General features: G+C 44.1%; 1 protein-coding gene and 1 long non-coding RNA gene across 2 annotated transcripts in view; one reads left to right on the top strand and one right to left on the bottom strand.

Moving 5' to 3' along the window:
* The window catches only part of LOC124556671, a 258,728-nt gene extending 252,202 nt beyond the window's left edge, over positions 1-6,526 (bottom strand). The window contains exon 1 of the long non-coding RNA XR_006968655.1: positions 6,066-6,526. This is a non-coding gene — a long non-coding RNA (uncharacterized LOC124556671). The remainder of the gene's footprint in view (positions 1-6,065) is intronic.
* A 578-nt stretch (positions 6,527-7,104) lies between these two features.
* Positions 7,105-21,124, top strand: part of LOC124555437 (hepatocyte nuclear factor 6) — a 611,828-nt gene continuing 597,808 nt past the window's right edge. The window contains exons 1-2 of the mRNA XM_047129347.1: positions 7,105-8,311; positions 8,432-8,837. Of these exons, the coding sequence (XP_046985303.1) occupies positions 7,238-8,311; positions 8,432-8,837 (1,480 nt within the window). The 5' untranslated portion in view covers positions 7,105-7,237. The remainder of the gene's footprint in view (positions 8,312-8,431; positions 8,838-21,124) is intronic.

Here is a 21,124-nt window from a genome sequence, read left to right as displayed (position 1 = left end):
AGAAGAACATTTTGAAATCACCAGCCGACCATCCAGAGTACATTTGAAGCTGTGCTGACGTGGGCATGCTTCATTCAAGTCCGCGCCCGGTTTTCTGACTATGAGTCATGCAGCTGACTCTGTGCTCCGTTCCTAATTACATCATGTCGACTGGACAGGAAACCATAACATTGTTTCATCCATAATTACGTTGTTTAAGCACTGAGATTTCGTATTCAATCAATCAAAACAAAAACAATTGCAGCTACGAAATTTTATATTTTATTTCTCTGTCAGCCCTTTTTCGGCCTTCGCCCGTCTAACAAAACGCTATGTGGTGAAGTGAAGCATAAAACAATATCGGGTAGCTGTCTATCTTAGGTTTTTATCTTAGATTTTTAAAGAATACCGTAACATTTCATTTATATCTACATCTACATAGATACTCTGCAAGTCACCGTACTCGGATGGTACTCTGAATCACTATTTATCATTACTTTGCTGTTCCACTCGCAAATAGAGAAAGGGATAAACGACTGTCTGTATGCATCCGTATGAGCCCTGATTTCTCGTATCTTATCTCTTTATTTCTTTATTACTCCTATAGTTCAGATCTTTGGGCGAATAACTTTCAGCTATCACCAGAAAGGCTGTCTATTCCGTAAAATGGGAAGTTTTTAATACTACCGAATGTAGACTACGGAGGCTCCTCATCCTGTGAAACGTCAAAGACGTAATTTATAATTCAGAAAAGATCAAAAAGGACGATATAATATAGTGGTAGGAAAGAGTGCTGCTGAGTATGAGAAGGAAGCAAAATATTGTGTCGCTGCAAAACATTCTGCGATAGATTTATGGGTGTATCGTTACTGCCCTGTTCAACAGTACCTAGAGAAGCGATTACCAGCATCACTCCTTGATCCCCATCCCACGGGACCTTTGTGATGCTGCAGAAAACACTCGCCCCCTGGCGCTACCCGCTTTCTCTTCATATGCGAATCTTGTTGTGATAATTGTGGATTGCAATATATGGCTCGTTTGTGGACACCGTTTGGGGGCAATTGGCCTTCGAACAGATTATGATGACTTCTCGCTAGTTTTTTTTATGTCTGCTGAGCAACTGTTATGTCTTGTTTCGCTCATGTGATATCGCACAGTTTAGTATGCCACAGGAACAACTAAAGCATATATAGCGCAAAACTTACCGGTAACCTTACAACTGGTGGATGCAAGAAAACCTTTCATTTGTGTAAAATGGTCAGTCAGGCAAGACACCTACACAGCTACAAGTCACATCAAACAGCAGACGATCAATTACAAACAAATTTCGCTCAAAATAAAAAATGGTTCAAATAGCTCTGAGCACTATGGGACTTAACTTCTGAGGTCATCAGTCCCCTAGAACTTATAACTAACCTAAGGACATCACACACATCCATGCCCGAGGCAGGATTCGAACCTGCGACCGTAGCGGTCGCGCAATTCCAGACTGTAGCGCCTAGATTCGCTCGGCCACTCCGGCCGGCAGCACAAAATACCGGCATTAGTTTGTTTCATGTAGCATCATTTTACAGCTTAAACTATGTCGCTGATATTCATTACTTGGATAAAAATTACGCTACACAAGGCTGACTATTATCCCAATATTGAAAGTAAAATGGTCAGGATCTGTTTACGACTTTGGGCAATAGTTACCCTTCACTAGTTTCATACTGCCATCATAAAGGTCAACAGGGAGAGAGAGGGTGGACGGGGGAGGGGGAGGGAGTAGAGAGAGAAGAAATATGACATAAATGCCATGGCCTTAAATTACAAAGTTATGATATTCAGCAAGAGATGATAACAATACAAAATTTCTACGTCATGAAACTTGGCATAATTTTAATGGCATCGGTGCCTTGGCCAGAACTACTTGTATCGCTGGATTATAGCGTGTACGATGACTATAGAGCGTGAATATTGAGTTTTGTTTTTCGTTTCACTTGTTTTGCACGTATGGAGAAACGAAAGGAAAATAGGGAGTGGAACTCACTGCTGGCAAATAGCACATTCAGCTTTAAAAGCACCGAACAGACGGATAGCTACATCATAATTTTAGCCTTTCACTTCGTGTGTCGTTGTAGAGGCGACTGGATCTTAACACAAAGGCCGCTCCCCGGAAATTAATGAGTAGAACTGTACAATACGACCTCTCCTTCCCTTGGCGTCCAAATTCAGGTGTATGTAAGGATTCGAACTGCCTGTTGCTAGGCCGAGTGACACTGAATGTTGGCTGTGAAAATCGGGCTTAGTCTGCTTGCCATGAAACTATTTCAGAGTCGGCCGCGGTGGCCGTGCGGTTCTAGGCACTTCAGTCCGGAACCGCGTGACCACTACGGTCGCAGGTTCAAAACCTGCCTCGGGCATGGATGTGTGTGCTGTCCTTAGGTTAGTTAGATTTAAGTAGTTCTAAGTTCTAGGGGACTGATGACCTCAGATGTTGAGTCCCATAGTGCTCAAAGCCATTTGAACCATTTTTTTGAACTATTTCAGACCTTGTGGTGAGACATGTTGACAGAACCGTCTTTTGCTTAGTTTCATTGAAAACTTCGTAAAAGATAAAAGTGTTTGCAACATCATTAAAATTTGCTCAAGTCTTACCCGATGTGATTTATCCACAAACAGCCGCTGTCTTTCATGTGTATTGTTTTATTTGTTCGCAGCTAATTTCAATTTCCCTGCGAAATCCGCACAGAAATTCGACCGAAAATTAAATGTGCGTCGGCGCAGTCTAAGAGCTACGATGAGGACACGAATTGTTTGGACTGTGAAGCAACATAGAGCAGTACAATGGCCATATAGCTGCCCTTTTTATCAGATACCAACTCTTTAATTAAGGAAAAATTAATTGGCTATTGCCTGCGAAAAATTTGTGATAAATGGCAACTTTGAAGAGAGACGTAGTTCCGAAATAAACTGTATCTGTAAAGTACCGTAAAAATATAATGATGCCAGCCGCGGTGGCCGTGCGGTTCTAGGCGCTGCAGTCCGGAACCGCGGGACTGCTACGGTCGCTGGTTCGGATCCTGCCTCGGACATGGATGTGTGTGATATCCTTAGGTTAGTTAGCTTTAAGTAGTTCTAAGTTCTAGGGGACTGGTGACCTAAGATGTTAAGCCGCATAGTGCTCAGAGCCATTTGAATATAATGATAACATTATTACGACAGATAGAAACATCAAATGCAATTATATACACGAATCGACATCTGTTCTCCACGTAACCAGATCAAAAGGGAAGAGTGAAAAGGCAACGTCAAAATTATGATTGTCGTATTTCCAAATAAATTAAAATTTGTGTGATTCCACTTGGGGATAGACAGTTTCCCTGTAGTAAATGAGATAAAATGTTGTACACAAAATTAGAACAGCTCCAGTGTGCCGTTACTATTCTTAAATAGTCGCTGAACTGCTTGACTGTCGTATGACTCTGTGGAGTAGCAACGGATTAGAACATACTTAAACTACAGAAATGTGTACAGTAGTAGATTACTTAACGCCCTGCTGTGTGCTACACCGTTTTTCTATGTAACTTGTTCTACAATTAATGAAATCAAGTAATAAATATACTAAAGAGCGTACAAAACCATTGTAAACTCTTCTAGTCTTACAAGACCAGTTGCAATGTATTTCAGAAATGGTTCAAATGGCTCTGAGCACTATGGGACTTAACATCTGAGGTCATCAGTCCCTAGAACGTAGAACTACTTAAACCTAACTAACCTAAGGACATGACACACATCCGTGCCCGAGGCAGGATTCGAACCTGCGACCGTAAGAGTCGCGCGGTTCCGGACTGAAGCGCCTACAACCGTTCGGCCACAACTATCGGCAATGTATTTCATTTACTTTCTGCCGAGGCTGCAAATCGTTGAATATTGGCAAATCAGTTCATAATATTCCCATATAAGTTTTTCTTCCTATTGTAAAACATAACCGTTCAAATGGAAATCTCTGGAGGGATACCAACAAATTTTATTAGTATTATTGAAGATGTTGAATGTAGAAGAAAATGATAAACTGCTTTTGGAAAAGATATAATGAATATGTTTCGTGTGGATACCAGTCTGATGCGAAGCCACATCGGTGGCTTGCTTGTCAGTGACGCTTCTTGTAGAAACTAAAAAAACAAAAACTTATAACGCAGTTGACTGCCCGAAAGAGTTAATAGAACTTGGCGTGTTTACGTAATGAAAACTGGAAGTACGTTATCCACACATAAGCGCTAATTGTGATCAGAAGAATGATCGAAATTAATGAACGAAATCGGCACTGAGTAACATAAAACATTGCCTCGCGACAAAACGTACGTAACTGAATACTGAGGCCATATATGCAGCACGGAAAATTCCAACTTAACGGCTAATACAGCCTACCTTGTAAAATCACCTGAGCTGAATTGTCTGTAATGTGGCAACACTACCCAGAATACATCAGAAACCCACGACAACGCGTGTGATTACAGTGCTGTAAATGAAGCATGCAACGGCAGCCAACTGCTGCCAGTACATGCGCGGTACTGTACTAAACCTATACTCACTCTAATTACAAACGGTTACTCGCTTGTCTTTGTCTCTTATATTTGCCAGCCTGTGCCAACTTGTAAAAATTTCGTCTACTTTTTTTATTTTCTGAAACCTATACTATTTACTATAATAACTGTTGTCTAAAATCTATGCACTTAACAGTGCTTTCTATAATTAAGCGGTGTGTGTGTGTGTGTGTGTGTGTGTGTTTCGTAATCTGAAGGAGCAATTGTACTGCCGTAAGTTATTATAACAATGTTTCTTATCTCATACATTTGCTGCAAACAATAAATTAACCCACTATGCAGAGCAGTACAGTTGTCATCCTCAAGGCCTCAAGATGATGTACATTAATGAGTTTAGAAGAAAGCATTGGAAAACGGAGGTAATAAACTAAATCATATCTCTCAAGGAGAACGTAGTCATATATTACAAAATCTTCTACGTCAAGATTTCATCTACTTGCTACTGACCATCTCACAGTGTGATCACTTGAGATAGATCCCTTCACAATACTATGGCAGTGTTTAGAATAAGTGTGGAAAAATAATCCCATGAAATAGCACTCCTCAAGTTGAAACGCTCAAAATATTTCTACATGTACGTATATAAGTATATTTAAATGTCATAAACACCCCGTAGTCCATTCATTACTTCCCATGTAGTAAATTGACGCAAAGTTTTACTGCTGTTCGGAGTAAGAGCATAAAAATTTTATCTTACTCAATGTAAGGGTTATTTTCGTTATGGAATTTTTATGGGTAGGCATAAACGTGTTTTATGATATGTGATGCCTCTGTGACAAAGGGTATCTTAAAAATTTATAGAAAAGGATTCATGTATTGAAAGGAAACACAAATTAATACTGTTATCATCATACACAACTTGTCAACTCGACAATAAAACTGACTATATTCTTAACATTCGTGTAGACTTCGATTGTATTCAGTTTCCTTACCCTCGTACAGAACGAATGGTCCACCACAGCCAATTATTTAAGATTTCTGTGGTGGTAAACATTATTAAACATTCATTAGTAGAATAAATAAATTACGACCGTTATGCTCAGTGTACATTATTTTGACATTATGTTTTTAGGTAGGTGCCTGAAAATGAAGAATCCAGATGTTGAAAGCTATTATTGTTAATAATTTGTCGCGTATATTCGTCTGCTTCTGTTTTTTCCAAGAAAAATCTTTTCCTTTTCATTAAAGTAGATCACATCCTCACATGCACCGCGTATGAGATAAAAATTAAGAATTAATAAGTGAAAGTATTCTATTTTTAGCATTTCTTGCAAAAAAATAGTTCAAAGATGTTACATTTACGGAACAGCAATAACTTTTTTTTTAGGTTGGTACCTGTGAAGCGCAGAGAACTTATGAGAAAAATACCAACAAGCGCTTATTTATTAAAAAAAAGTTAAATGTACGCTTTACGTATCTCATAGTAAGAAGCAATAGCAATGCACCGACAAAATATAAATATCTTCAAAGACGGCCGTTTTAGTTTTTGGTACCCACCTGCAAGAACGAGAAATTTCGAAACCGACTATTTCTTATTGAGTTCTGCGTAAATGAAATTGCAAACGTGCATATCTTAAAAGCGATAAAAAAGATAAAAGAAATAAAAACTACCGTCTAGGTCATTCCGCAAAATACGCTATGCCGTGGCTCGCGTGGACGATTGTATTTTCAGCTTAGACGTCTCACTCTTTTTCGTGGCGAAGCAAACGACTCTATTGCAACTAAAATTCGAGAAAAGATCCTTCAAATAGGCGAACAGCATTTTACACTCGAACTGTCGTGATACCGCTTCCACAAACCGCAGGCGTCACGCAGCAACACAAAACAGGCACGAACACGCCAGTAGTTAACTCTCACCACAAACCGTCTTGCGACACTCTGTAACTTCTAGATCGCTACTCGCCCTACGTAAAAGCACAATCGCGAACAGTTGTCCTTCCGTGAAGAGGACCGACGCCGCTCTGAGCTACACTGTAATTGCTATCGATTTTAAGGCTTCAAAATTATCGGCCTTTCTTGGTGGCCGAATCAATATCACCCGACCATGTGCTCGGCGGCCGGCAGAGAGGTGCGAAGAAGTGGTTTTCGAAACACGGAGAGGCGGCGAGGGGCCGCCGTTTCGGTAAGGAAAGCGGCGAGGAGCCGCGTGGAGCGCCGGCAGCAGCTGTCAGCGTGAGGAAGGCGGTAAATGTGGGACAATAGGTGCGTGCCAACATACGGCAGCGCCGCCGCCATTCCGCGCCACCTGGGACTGGCGCGGTCGGGTGAAGGGGGGGTGCAGTCGTGCGGCTGCCTGCCGCCTCCCCCTCGGCGGCAGATGCGGGACACCGGTTCCGAACAAAACGGCGGCGGCGGCGAACCCCGGGGCCCCGGCCGCAGTACGCCAGCGAGCGACGCGCCGCAGCCCACCACCTCGCCGTCGGACCGTCGCGGCGCGCCCGCCTCGTTCACCGTACCGCGACAGTCCCTCCTGCGCAGTAGCATGCGCAGTAACTCGCCATACAAATATGGACGTCCGTCGGTCGGTGAAAATTTCGTGCAAGGGACATTTACGAAGGTAATTTCTTCGACCGTGGGACAGTGTTAAAGCTCTGGCATCGATTACTGTGTAAAGTGAAGTGTGAAGTTTCTGAGGGTGGCGTTCGTGTGGGGAAGGGGCGTGCTGAGCGATGGAAAACGTGGAGGAAATGGCCGATCAGCAGTCGCTCGGTGAGCCGATGCAAGATTCGGTCGATTCGCCAGCTGCGTCTACGCATGCCGGCCTCAGCATGTCGCCGGCGGAGCTCAGCCCCACTATTTCACGGCAGGCCGTGACTGGCTCGGTGACCACTTCGCACGAGTCGCTCGGCGAGTCTACATCAACTCACATCAAGGAGGAGCTGCCGTCTGCGTCCGAAGACTTGTCGGAACACTCGGTCGACATCAAGCAGGAGACGCTCTCTGTGATAGTGCAGCCACACGAAGACTCGCAGGACTCGGAGCTGCTGAGTCCGGGAAAACTTTCTCCGACTTCGGGAATTTCAGTCAGTGTCGCAAGCATGATCGACGCCACAGATTTCCGCACTTTGCAGCCGGAGCCGACGTACCAGACGCTGACGTCCGTCAACGGCAGGATGTCACCTCCCGGTTTCAGCCCCAGTTCCTCCTACGCCACGCTGACCCCTCTGCAGCCCCTTCCACCCATTTCCACCGTGTCGGACAAATTCGCTTACGGTCACACGAGTAACGTTTCTGGATCTTTTACAGTAATGCAAAACAACGGACTCGCCAATATAGGCTTGGGCATGAGTGTCAACTCGCCGTACACGTACGACAAGCTGTCTACGATGGGGATGTCGCCGCCGCCGCACTACTCGTCGCCGAACAACGGGCTGGGCACCATCAACATCCCGCAGCAGCACTCGCCGCTGTCGCCGCAGAGCACGTACAGCCAGAACGGGCTGCAGTCTCCGCAGAAGAGCCTGTCGCCCAGCGGCTACGACTCGCCGTACACGGTGGGCCGGGCGACGCTCAGCCCGCCGTCGGCGTCGTTGCACTCGCCGCCCAACCCGATGGTGACGAGTTTCGTGGGCGCCGCGGCGGCGATGAACGGGATGGCCACGATGACGCCGCACCAGTCGCCGCCGCAGCCGCAGCCGCCCCCGCAGCAGCAGGCGCCGCAGCAGCCGCCCCCGCAGCAGCCGCCGCCGCAGCCGCGCGACCGCGTGGCCGTCGCGTCGCCGTCGCCGCCCGCCTTCCAGCAGGCGGTGCAGCCGCCGCAGCCGCCCCCGCAGCAGCCGCCCCCGCAGCAGCAGCAGCCGCAGCAGCAGCCGCCGCAGCAGCAGCCCCAGCCGCCGCCGCAGCAGCAGCCGCCGCCCCCGCAGCAGCAGCAGCCGCAGCCGCCCCCGCAGCAGGCGCCGCCGCCGCCTCCCCAGCAGGTGAAGGCGGGCGCGCCGTCGGGCGGCGGGCTGCTGCCTCCCGGCGTCGGCGTCGGCGTCGGCGTCGGCGTCGGCGTGGGCGTCACGCTGGCGCCCGCCCCCGCCGGCGAGGTCGAGGAGATCAACACCAAGGAGCTGGCGCAGCGCATCAGCGCCGAGCTCAAGCGCTACAGCATCCCGCAAGCCATCTTCGCGCAGCGCGTCCTCTGCCGGTCACAGGGCACGCTGTCCGACCTCCTCCGCAACCCGAAGCCCTGGTCCAAGCTCAAATCTGGCAGAGAGACATTTCGCCGCATGTGGAAATGGCTGCAGGAACCCGAGTTTCAACGGATGTCAGCACTCAGATTGGCAGGTAAGTGCTTTACTTCTCATTCTCGCTTCTTAAGTGGTGCTGTCTCGAACAATCGTTTGTGTTTTGATGTGCCGTCGCCACTGTGTGTAAACAAGGTGGACGAGCACGTGGCGAGCACGTGAGGGGGCGTGTCTGCAGGTTTTATCGAGCCTGACGCTCACCCCTCTCCGCGCAGAGCATCGATTTTCGTTCGGCACGAGTTTGCGCTTCCTCCGTCACTGGGTAAACTGCACGTGACGACGGGCCAGCCGCACTCCGCTTCCTGTGTCTGCAGCCTCGCGCGAGCCTTGCCGTTTCTCAGAAAACCGCTACGTTTTCTTAGCGATGAGTTGTACGCCGTCTGAGTTACAGAACGACGGTTGCTCGAGACATTAACCCATCTCAACTTCTACTGCTCTCGTCTGCACTAGACTTACAATTGTGTTATGCAGAGCATTAGTCATAACTGTTAAATAATAAGTAAATCTTAATGCCTCACTGTCACTTTGACTGTGAAATACTACTTCTACATTTCGCTGTTGTGTTAGAATATTGTGACATTTCTTTTTAAATTCACAATGTAGCGTTTCTCTAAATATATGACGCCTTTGCACAGTTTCTAAATCGTAGTACGATATCTAGGAAGTTAATGAATAATTACATTATGACTATTCCAGTGATTCTTTGGCGTTCATTATCGCCGCAGTACTTGTTTAGTGTTCAAAATAATGTCTTGCACCTATGTTTCATTAGTTAGTCTCGTATATTTTTCTATAGCAAAATTACTAATTTTTCTGCAAGAACTTACCTCTCGGTCTATTGCTTTACATTTAATGAAAAGACATATTTGTGTAAATATAGATACTTTCCTTTAATTGCTTTCTAATACTGACAGTTAAACAAATTTTATACGTATAATTTTAAAAGCAAGATACAAATTAACTTGTTTTTGCTTTCGCTATCATGGAATACTACAGGGTGGCGCACGAATAATCGGCCCCGAGTACAAACTGATCGCCAGCTACGCACGAACTGTTGCCCGCCACAAGCAGATACAACAATAAATACGTACATACGTAATAATCGTATAATAAAGAATGACAAATAAGCTAATGCTGTTGTATTTGTTCGTGGCGGGCAACAGTTCGTGCGTAACTGGCGAGCAGTCCGTACCCGGGGCCAGTTTTTCGTGCGCCACCCTGTACTTCCGCTAATCACTGTTGTGTTAGCATATTCTGACATTTCCTTTTAAATTCACAGTGTTGCGTTTACTTCAATATATGAAATCATTATCATATGTAATAATTAAAATTTTGTTACGAATCTGGTAAACATTTGCCAAAAGAAGAAAATTTCAGCACAGATGTATTGCCTCGTTGAAGAGGAGCCGATGAAACGACTGGTAACAATGTTTTTTTTGGAATAATTGTTTTCTTAACCTTGTGTTTAATTTATGCTGTTGCCTTTTACAGGAGTATAATGGCATCGAATGATTGAGGGATGAAACAGCAAGACTGTAGAATTTACTGAGACGATAAAGCCACAGGCGACAGTCAAAATCTGACCGCTGCACGTCTTTTTCTTATTAATTACAGGGGCAAATGTTTCGCGGAATAGTTCTTAGTTATGCGACGAGGGGGGGGGGGGGGGGGGAGGTAAAATTCGTGTCGTTAGACGTAACTTAATACCGTTAGTTTTTGTAAATCATCGATAGCAATGTCACTGTAAATTCTTGATTATAATGTTGCATTAAAAAACCGTAGGGAAACTACTATGGAAATGATGTGTACTCCACATATATTTGTGAAAGGGCATGCATGCATCTGAGGATGGATATGGCATGACGTGCATCCAGTATCATTAAATGTAAGCTACACGAATGCCAGTTTCACACGGAGCGGAGTAAACGTGAAGACCGGCTCTGTGCTTATACGTGGAACTCGGCACTCGTGAAACGCATTCCTCTAGATGTTCGATCGGTCTTACGAACGGGATGGTTTGAATAAGACGAATTCGTTAGACGCACATGTCAACATAGGGCCGATGCAAATGAGAGAGCGGTGGTGGTGGGGGAGCGGCATGGCAGCTGCGCATGCGCAGGCGCGCTCGGCCGCAGCCCGCATGGCGCACAGCTGGCCCGCCGCCGCCGCCGCACGCGCCGCCTTCCGCACACACGATAAGCCGTCATTCACTTAGCTTCCCTCCCCAGCCCGGCATATCTCAAATCTAGAGCTTCACTTCGCAGTCCCATGTTTTGACAGCTGTTGCATGTAAACTCGCCCGCCTACACAGAAGTAACTTTCGCCTGAGAAAAACGTGATATGGTCATTTCTAGAAAAATTATTATCGTTTAAAAACACTGCATTGGTTTCCACTTAGATCACGAGAAAATCAGAGCTTGAGATAAAGACCTTAACGTAAATGAGTGTGTAGTTGTACACTTAAGGAATCGTAGAAACACAGTTTAAGTATCACTGCTGGGCTCAATCATGTTATACAAATACGAGACAATGAGTTGAGAGATCAAGCGGAACTATCACAGACGTAAATAAAGACTCCCACTTTATTTGTAACTTACGTACTTACTCACTGGTCATACCGGACTCGAGCGTCCATTACCGCAGCAACATATTTTCGCCATCTGTCCCTGTCTTGGGCTATTTCCTTCCATTCACCTTCAATACCTAGGCTCCTCAAATCAGCCTTCACATTGTCCTCCCATCTACGCCTCGGTCTCCCCACGGGACGTTTTCCTTCTAGGTGCCCTACCAGTTCTCTGCGCGCTGCCCTGCCCTCGTCCATTCGAGCTACGTGACCCGCCCATCGCAGCCTACGTGATTTAATACTACTGATTATGTCAGGGCTTGAATAGAGATCGTGAACCTCTTCGTTACGCAGTTTTCGCCACTCTCCGCTAATGTCATCCCTTTTCGCTCCGAAAATTTTCCTCAAAATTTTGTTTTCAAATACTCGAAACGGCTTTTCATTTTGCACATTGAGAGAACAAGTCTCACACCCATACAGCACAACTGGTAGAATAATAGTTTTGTATATTCTAATCTTTATATTCCTAGGCAATATCCGTGATGAAAGTAATCTATTCAGTGAGAAGTAGCACGCATTTCCCGCCCGTAATCTCTTCTTCAGTTCGGATTCAATCTCATTTCTCGAAGTTATGTCCACGCCTAGATGTCTTTATTTGTAACGCACAGGGAAACTATCTCTTCTATCAGAATAGCTGGAATACTGCTCACGTGTGTGGCACCAAATCAGGTCAAACTAAATGGGGACATCGAGAATTGGTAAACAGATCTTCATTCGTCGCTTCAGTCTGTATATATACATCATAAAATATAAGAAAAGAAAGAGCACAAAAGCTCACAGGTTTTCTTATGGTAATGGTAAAAACTCTAACAAACATTGCCACAACGTGAGATCATGCTCAGAATAGATTTCTAAGATGGATGAACATTCTTCAATCTCCTACGTATTGTGCCCGTAAAAACTTTCAAGATAAACTCAGACTAACGACAATTCCCGCTTAGAAATAAAGACAAGCCGTATTCCCACCCCCAACCCGTGAAAGGAAAAAAAGATCGGAATAAATGGCACAACAAAAGGCACTCTCTGGATGGGAATTTTCTAGTCATGTGCACAGTGTACATGTTTCACTTTCGGGCGTGCTTCTCAATTTCCAAGTGCGACAGACGTTCGGAAACACATTAGTCGGTCGGGTATGAGTGCGCATCCGTATTTCAGTCTTGTGCAAAGTCGCAGAGCACTGTTTTACCTCACTTCTTTCTGTCCCTTGTCTTGCTACACCTGTTACCGCGGTGTCAATTCTCATTCATGGTCCACTCCAGTTATTGCATTGTTATTAAATAGTGAGATTCTTTTTCCCCTCCCGTCTTTGCGAGTATTGGGTCCGCTTGTTCCCGACTCACCCGACTGCACTTCTTTTCAACAAAAATCTGGAGATATGATAGTGAGCCACAGAGAATTCTAATTGGGAATATTTGGGAACGGATTTCCTGTGTCGACATTTGCTGTACAGCCAAAGGAAATCTCCCGAAAATCTTTGTTAGAACTGGGGATTGGAATGATCTATAATTTAATTCTACGACGATATGTACCGGACAAAATTATGGATGCTTAGTGTGTGTCTCCGATTCTCTTTATGTGTCGAAAAGAGTAAGTCTACGACCGGTTCCAGATGTTGAGCCCTCGTGAATACACAAGCTAGATACTTATTACAGTTTTCTTAAAATTGTTTTCTTCCAGCAATGTGGTATTACCGAAATTTTTCACCCCAATTACAATAACGATATCGAGTTAAACATCATTCGGAAGACGAAGTTTCTTTGTTCATCATCCCCTTTCCATTTCTTTACATTTCTGTACGGTTAGGTAATCACGCTATAAATATATTTCAAACTACTCGTTATTTCCCAATACATTAGTTCATTTCATTCGTGCGAGGGCGAAAAACCAACCTTCGTGCTAAGTAATTTGTACCAGATGCTTGAACTCGCTTTAATTCCGTCAAACTAAACCTTGAAATTAGTTTTAAACGTGAATGCAGTTGATCGTCATGCGTGATCATACGTGAAAACTAAGAAATATCCAATACGAAGCAAAGCACTCTCACACACATCAAAGCAGGACAACGAATTATTCTCTGTAAAATTACATACAACGACGTATATTGACTGAACTATCGTTGTATAATTACTTTCATGTATTCATTCAACGCTAGCTCATAATTTCATAAACCTAGTGTTCATACTTTCGTTGCATCCTTCAGATGATTTCATTCTATAGACTGTTACCTTCCCACTTCACCTCCCCAGTCGCCTGTTTGACAGCTACAGAAAGTCGCTCATAGCACGCGATCGTGACGGAAAACTCAAGTCTCTCCATCTTACACGGATACAAACGGCTCCCTCAATAATGTAGATTACCGAGCGAGGTGGCGCAGTGGGTAGACACTGGACTCGCATTCGGGAGGACGACGGTTCAATCCCGCGTCCGGCCATCCAGATTTAGGTTTTCCGTGATTTCCCTAAATCACTCCAGGCAAATGCCGGGATGGTTCCTCTGAAAGGGCACGGCCGACTTCCTTCCCCATCCTTCCCGAATCCGATGAGACCGATGACCACGCTGTCTGGTCTCCTTCCCCAAACCAACCAACCAACCAATAATGTAGATTCACAAAAATAGGCAATCGTCTGCAGAGAATCGAAATATTGTGACTTCTTGAAACTACAGGCATTTTAATACTGGCAGCTATTCACTTAAATAAGATACAAAATATTGGTTTCCAGCAGGAACTGAGAACTCTAGGATTTCTGTTAGTTCTGTTTCGCAGACAGTATTCGGAAGGGATGCGTTGCGTCAGTTGATAACTACTGATGTAACTAGTTGCCAAATATGTTGTTTCGCCAAAACATGAAATATAGTGAGTATTATTGTTATATTTTTAGATCTAAATTTCGTGATCGAAATTAAATTACTCATTCGTGAGCCAAGAATAATTTAGACTGGTTCTGGCTCAAAGGAACAACAAACCGGCGGTGTAATAACTGATACCGAGTTTTAACAAGATTCCAAATAATAAAACCCTTTAAATTCGAAGACAAAAACTAAGAAATCAGAGTTCCTTCAGACGTTATAAGACAATTTCATAAGACTGCTTTGAATTGCAGCAATAGCGTTCAGATTGGAGAACGGTGCGGTTATTGCAGTTGAAGTAAATGAGACTTGCACGGTGTAGGTGCCATGCGCTCCATATATCGAATGCTTAACTCGTATGAGGTGCGTCGCGTATTGCAGGTGATACTGCGTAACGATTTTCGTTAGACAGACTGATAAAGGGAACATAATTAAAAAATCCTATTTTGTGATTCATCAACTGCATCTGGAATGATTTCTTAATGGGTTTATTATCTGGTAGTCAACGAGGTCTGTAGAAGCAGACTCCACGCTCTGACAAATATGAAGGGGGGAATCATTTCCCCACACACATGAAGTGATATAATAAAAACACAACAAACTTAATTTATCGGAATCTTCTGACGAAGATCTGAACCAATTTCCTTGCAAATACTGGTATAATGTTTTTCTTTGCTTGTCTGCGAGTATGTGGACCGAGACATGGTAAAAATTCGGATTGCTTTTCCCGCCAACACCATATCAGATTAAATTGTTCAGGGAACTGTTTCCGAATGTTACACACGTCTAGGACGCTTATTCGCAAACTGTGAGCACTCCAACACATCGTGTAAAGTTCGATATTTGCAGAATTTATCACTATCGTGGCAGCCTATTTAACGGAAGGGCTGTAGTAGAATGCTGTTGGAGGGAACAGTTCGTGCCTCACCGGAGCAACATATACAGGGTGAAATACATGAAAGGTATTCGCAGTTGCGAATATGAACAACCATCAGCAGTGTAATGGAAAGACGACCATGAAAATTTGCACCGGACCGGGACTCGAACCCAGATTTCCCTCTTATCGCTAGCGGTCGCCTTACCGTTAGGCTATCCGAACACGACTCACCGCCAGACCGAAACCATATGTCGCCATTCATTGGGTCTGGGCTTGAGGCGTGTTCGGACAGCCAAATAGTGAGGTGCCCGCTCGCGATAAGTGGGAAATCTGGCTTGGAGACCCGGTCCGGCACAAATTTTAATTTAATTTGTGGTAAGTTTCTGTGGGACCAGACTGCTGAGGTAATCGGTCTCTACGCTTACGCACTACTTAATCTAACTTCAACTAACTTACGCTAAAGACAACACACACACCCATGCCCGAAAAAAAAGTTCAAATGTGTGTGAAATCTTATGGGACTTAACTGCTAAGGTCATCAGTCCCTAAGCTTACACACTACTTAACCTAAATTATCCTAAGGACAAACACACACACCCGTGCCCGAGGGAGGACTCGAACCTCCGCCGGGACCAGCCGCACAGTCCAGGACTGCAGCGCCTGGTGATGACTGGGTGTTGTGTGATGTCCTTAGGTTAGTTAGGTTTAAGTAGTTCTAAGTTCTAGGGGACCGATGACCGTAGATGTTAAGTCCCATAGTGCTCAGAGCCATTTGAACCATTACAGCGCCTGAGACCGCTCGGCTGATCCCACGCGGCCCCATGCCCGAGAGAGGACTCGAACCACAGATGGGGGAGGCGCGCGAACCGTGACAAGGTGCCTTGGAGATAGTAATTACCCCTCGCGGAGCACAAATTTTCATTGTCGTCATTCCGTTATAAGCTGATGGCTGCCACATTCGCAACTGTAAGTACATTTCATTAATTCATAACGGCTGTAATCGCCGCAGTGCCGCACGAAGGAACTTTACATCGTAGGTCTAAACAAAACAGGCACTGCAATATCGTATACGGGGTAAATCCAAACACTATCCAAAATATTTCCTAGATTGTTCAGGAATATTTTCTGAATATTTTGGCATAAGACGTCCGTGATTTCCCGTGCTCGTTACAGCGTAACGATGTAAATATGATTTATGTCCGTGCAACGCGCGGACTGTTATTGTCACGATTGTCACCAGTCACGTGCAACACATTCTCTTCTGTGATTTCGTGTTCTGGTATACCTCTCGCGGCCAGTATCTTCCATTCTAACACGGAAGTACCTGGTTTCTCGTAGGTGCATACGTACATATGCAAAGTACTGTGATGTGGTTACCGTCATAGAGGAAACAGCTCATCATAGCGTCGTTGTGCTTCTCTTAGTTGCATTCAGTGGACCCATAAATGAGGTATTTGTTGGTTAACACATCAGTAAACCTCTCTATACCGTTAACGTGACGGAACCGAGTAATACCGCTTGCTCAGGAGGAAGACGGTTCAATCCCGCGTCCGGCCATCCTGATTTAAGTTTTCCGTGATTTCCCTAAATCGCTCCAGGCAAATGCCTGGAGGAGTACGCACGGCATGGTTCCTTTGAAAGGGCACGCCCGACTTCCTTCCCTAATCCGATGAGACCGATGACCTCGCTGTTTGGTCTCTTCCCCCAAACAATCCAATCCAATACTGCTTGCTAGTTCGACGACCTGCAGACGCGTATTGCTTTGCGCACCGAATGATTTTTAGCCTCAGTTAATGATACCAGAAGACGACTGAATGGAGGAGCTTGGAGTAGTGGATTCATTCCAAGCTTCCAGCACTCCCACAAGACACAAATGAGCAAGATGGCACAAAGATTAAGATTATCGTCTCTTTACCCCAAGAGGTAGGGTTCATATTTCGCTTGGACCATCCTGCTGTAAGTCTTCCATGGTTTCTAAAAATATTTAGAGTGAATGGAATAGTGACACATTCATAAAGTCACGGGCTGTTTCTGGAGTCAGTTAACAGCCGAACCTTGATGACTTCGACATGAGCACGAAGTTGAGAAGATAAAATGTACGTTAGTCGACTAACAGGGTACGCTGCTAACCCATCATGGCAGACATATCAGCTGTAAGTTCGTCTCCAGTTTATTTTGTACGCTGACGGTTTCGGCGATATAATATGTCATCCTCGGGCCCTCTATTCTAGATAATGGTTGAATTTTTCAATGTCAAAATGTACGTACTTCATATATGAAAAATAGTCTCTGCAGCAGCTTACGTACGCACGATTTTAGCACGCGTCAACAGCCAGAAAGGAAGGAAGGCAGATTGGGTTTAACGTCCCGTCGACATAGAGGTCATTAGAGTCGGAGCATAATCTCGGATTGCGTTATGGCTGTGGAAGGAAATGGGCCGTGCCCTTTCAAAGGAACCATCCCGGCAATTGTCTGGAGCGATTTAGGGAAATCACTGAAAACCAAAATTAGATGGCCAATCGCGAGGCCGGTATGCTAGCCACTGCACCACCTCGCTCGATGTCAACAGCTAGCAGACGACGTTGACGAGTGTTAAGGTCGTTCGTACATAAGCTGGTGCGAAAATTGGTTATTTTTCGTGTATGACGTAGATACATTTTGTCACTGAAAAATTCAACCATTATCCAGAATGTAAGGCCTGATAATGGCGTATTATATTGCCGAAACCCGTACCCTATAAAATAAACAAGATGAACTTACAGCAGACGCCTTTTTTTATGTTTATTACATACATATCGGCGGCTGTCCCGCAATCCAGTATTGCAATAACAGATGCACGTAAGTTAAATACTGTCTATTAGTGAATATGGAAGCTTCTGTCAAACCGGGTCTGTAGCCCTTATTTCCTGCTTTTTGCAAGCAGCCACTTTAATCATTAGGCTTTCCGATCACGCCTTCAGTCGTCAGTTGCTAAGCGACGCTCTGAATCAGATAATGTGACTCTATTGTTTCTCTTAATTAAGTACATGTTCACCGGAATAACTACCTGAAATTATTTAAACAACGTACTGTGCCGAAACTATGTCTGGCTACAATTGTGATACATGTCTAAAACATTTGCACTTACATGGTGAATTTCACGACACACTACTGATTCACTGACTGCGAAAAATCTGCCCGAGGAAAATAAATCTCTGCTCAACTAAACACGAGGTTACGAGGTTTATAGTGCATTTGTTTTCACGTTGGAATCTTAACCGCATACCGAATGTAAAACAAGATTATTCATATTTCCTAAGCCGTGGAAGGATAATTTCCACATTTAATTTTGTGATAGTACGCTAAAATGTAGGGGAGCATCTGTATGTACGTACACGGTTATCACAGTTTTCGAGAAATGTAATATATATATTTTTTTAAACTAAAATTAAAAAAACGCAAAGGCATTGACATGTCGTATAAAGCTAGTAAAATGCCTTATTTAAAAACATTATAATTTTTATGTGCTATATTTGCACGTTACAATATGATCTGTGATATGTTTATCGAGCGCTTTATTGTTCGCTACATATTTTGTAAATATGGTACGAGGAATAACGACAATCAGGAGTCTTAAAACGTACCAATTCTATGACGATAAAACTAATGTAATACAACTTGATTTCCGTGTAAGATATTAGCAGTCTCCTTAAGATAGGCGTCATATCTTTAACGGTCCTTCTTATGGAGAGACCACCATTGGTGATGGCGTTTCACTGCGCAGATACTAACGGTATTAAGGTGTGTCCTGTTCTAAGCTGCCATACAGAATGTTCGTATTGTTGATTCTAGTTTCCGCACAATATTTTGACGACTGTCTCGGTGATCTTCAATTACTGAGAGAGCTCTGCTCGCTGTTTGGACTTCTACTAGACGTCAGCCATCGAAGTATAATGCGTAGAGTGCAAAAAACGCATTCAATAATGTGGCTAAATAGACGTGAATTTGCGATTTATTCATTAGATTTGTTAGCTAGTAACAAAACAAATCGGCACGGTAATCTCCATATGCGGCTGGCTGCTTATGGGCCTAAATGAAGTGGCTGTATGCGGACGAGATGTCACTCGACTGTCAGCAGGCCGGGGAGGTCGCCAGGCTGTTCACCTCCAGTCTGTTTTGTTTATCATCTCTCCCTGTTGTATGAGACTTGCGCTGCGCATTCCTCCCTTCCAGTCATTTGCAACACTAGAGCGGGTCGTTACGGGGGAAGGGCCGAAAAAATCCGGTTGGAGTACGAGGAAGGGCTTGGTACGGATCACACTTTCGGCTTCCGCGTTGGGCCCTCTTGGCAGCATGTGGGACCTGCACCGTGATAAATTGTAAAAATCTGCCCTAATCGAGGACTGCTGCGATACGTGTATTTTGGGTAAATTGCACTGTGTTTCATCAAGGTGTTAGAAGCCACTTCAAATATATTCTATTTGTATTTATGTATGTCTCGAGCTTTTTGCCATGTAATTTCCGTGAATGTGCGCGACCGAGACGGTAAGACTTCTGGAGTGTTTTCTTGAAATCTGCTGCACGTGGAAGGAAATTTGCGTGATATTGCGCCTTCGGCACACCAGTCGCACATGAGAGCTATTGTAACTTAGATTTATACGTTTCAACTGGACAACGAGGATTTACTGTCATAGTCACAGTAAATATCAAATGAAAATAAACCTCGTAGTTTATGCAGAACTACAGTTACTTCGTTGTAGACACAATCACGGAGCTTGTGAGTCTCAATTCAGACATTTATGAGATGGAGAAGTGTAAGTAAACTTTCAGTTTTACGTTGAGACAAAAACGAAAAACGGAGGGTAAGATCAGCGTTCACACGATTGAGAGAGTGACGGCTGAGTAGAGGGAAATAAGCTCCGACGGAGCTCTCATAATCCAGGAGCAAGGTGAGGCAAAAGCAGGAGAATTTAAGTGGCATTAAAATATCTCTTCAACGTTATTTCCACGGCACTGATGGAAAGGCGCACATTGAAGTTAATTTATAGTAATCCGTTTCGTAGAATATTTTCGGAACGTAGAAGGCACAAAATGTCACGCACAATAGTAAGTTAAATTTTCTTCGACAGTGCTTTTGATTCAAAACCGCCCTTTCTCTGGTAAAACAGTATTATATTGCAGAAATACCTTAATTACTTCTCTCCAGCGTTATATGTAAAGAATCATATTACCTACGCTGCAGCCTGAGACAGTTGAAAGCATTTGTTACATACACAAAGCAGGCTCTACGAGTATGAAATGACAGCTAAAATACTTCAGCGTTAGCTGATACTTTCTTTACGCGTAGTAAATGGTTTTAAAAATTTTTGTGGTGGACCTGGAGTTATATTTTTAATTTTTCTGTAAACTGATTTATTAAAATCTCGTACAGAGCAGAACCCCCGTCAGTTTGCGGATTTGAATTCTCTGAATCTGATTTTAGGAAAGATCAACAACTATGTCATAATATTCCACTGCGTCTGTTTTATGAACAACAAATGTGGCATCAGACATGAAGCATACTGTTGTATGCATCACGATTAATGAAACACTACTTTTATGTGTCACATGGCGTCTATTGTGTATGTATAACGTTAGTAACACGCAAATTATGTGGATACCATGAAGGTGTTCCTCCTATGCCATGAAGCTGCTGGTGTTAGACGCGTTCTCGGTAACGCTAGTAACGAGCGTTCGTCAACAGCTCAAATAACATGTGGATCGAATACTTGTCAATATTATACATCGTTTTTACAACATAAAAGAGCGAAAAGTTGTCGTGTTTAATATTTCCGTTTGAATTTACAAGAAGCTAGTTCCTAGAATTTTGGCTTAGCTACGCCGTCCCGCTGGTTGCGTCACGAGTCGAAGTCCGTAACGCTACACCAGCACGGAGACGGTGTAGGTTCCGGCTAACCGACTCTACAAAATGATATGAACTGAAATATATTCCAGGTCTGAT

The sequence above is a fragment of the Schistocerca americana genome, chromosome X (genome assembly GCF_021461395.2).
Source record: "Schistocerca americana isolate TAMUIC-IGC-003095 chromosome X, iqSchAmer2.1, whole genome shotgun sequence".
Lineage (NCBI taxonomy): Eukaryota > Metazoa > Arthropoda > Insecta > Orthoptera > Acrididae > Schistocerca > Schistocerca americana.
Note: the sequence above shows the minus strand (reverse complement) of the source record. Positions and strands in the feature narration are given on the sequence as shown.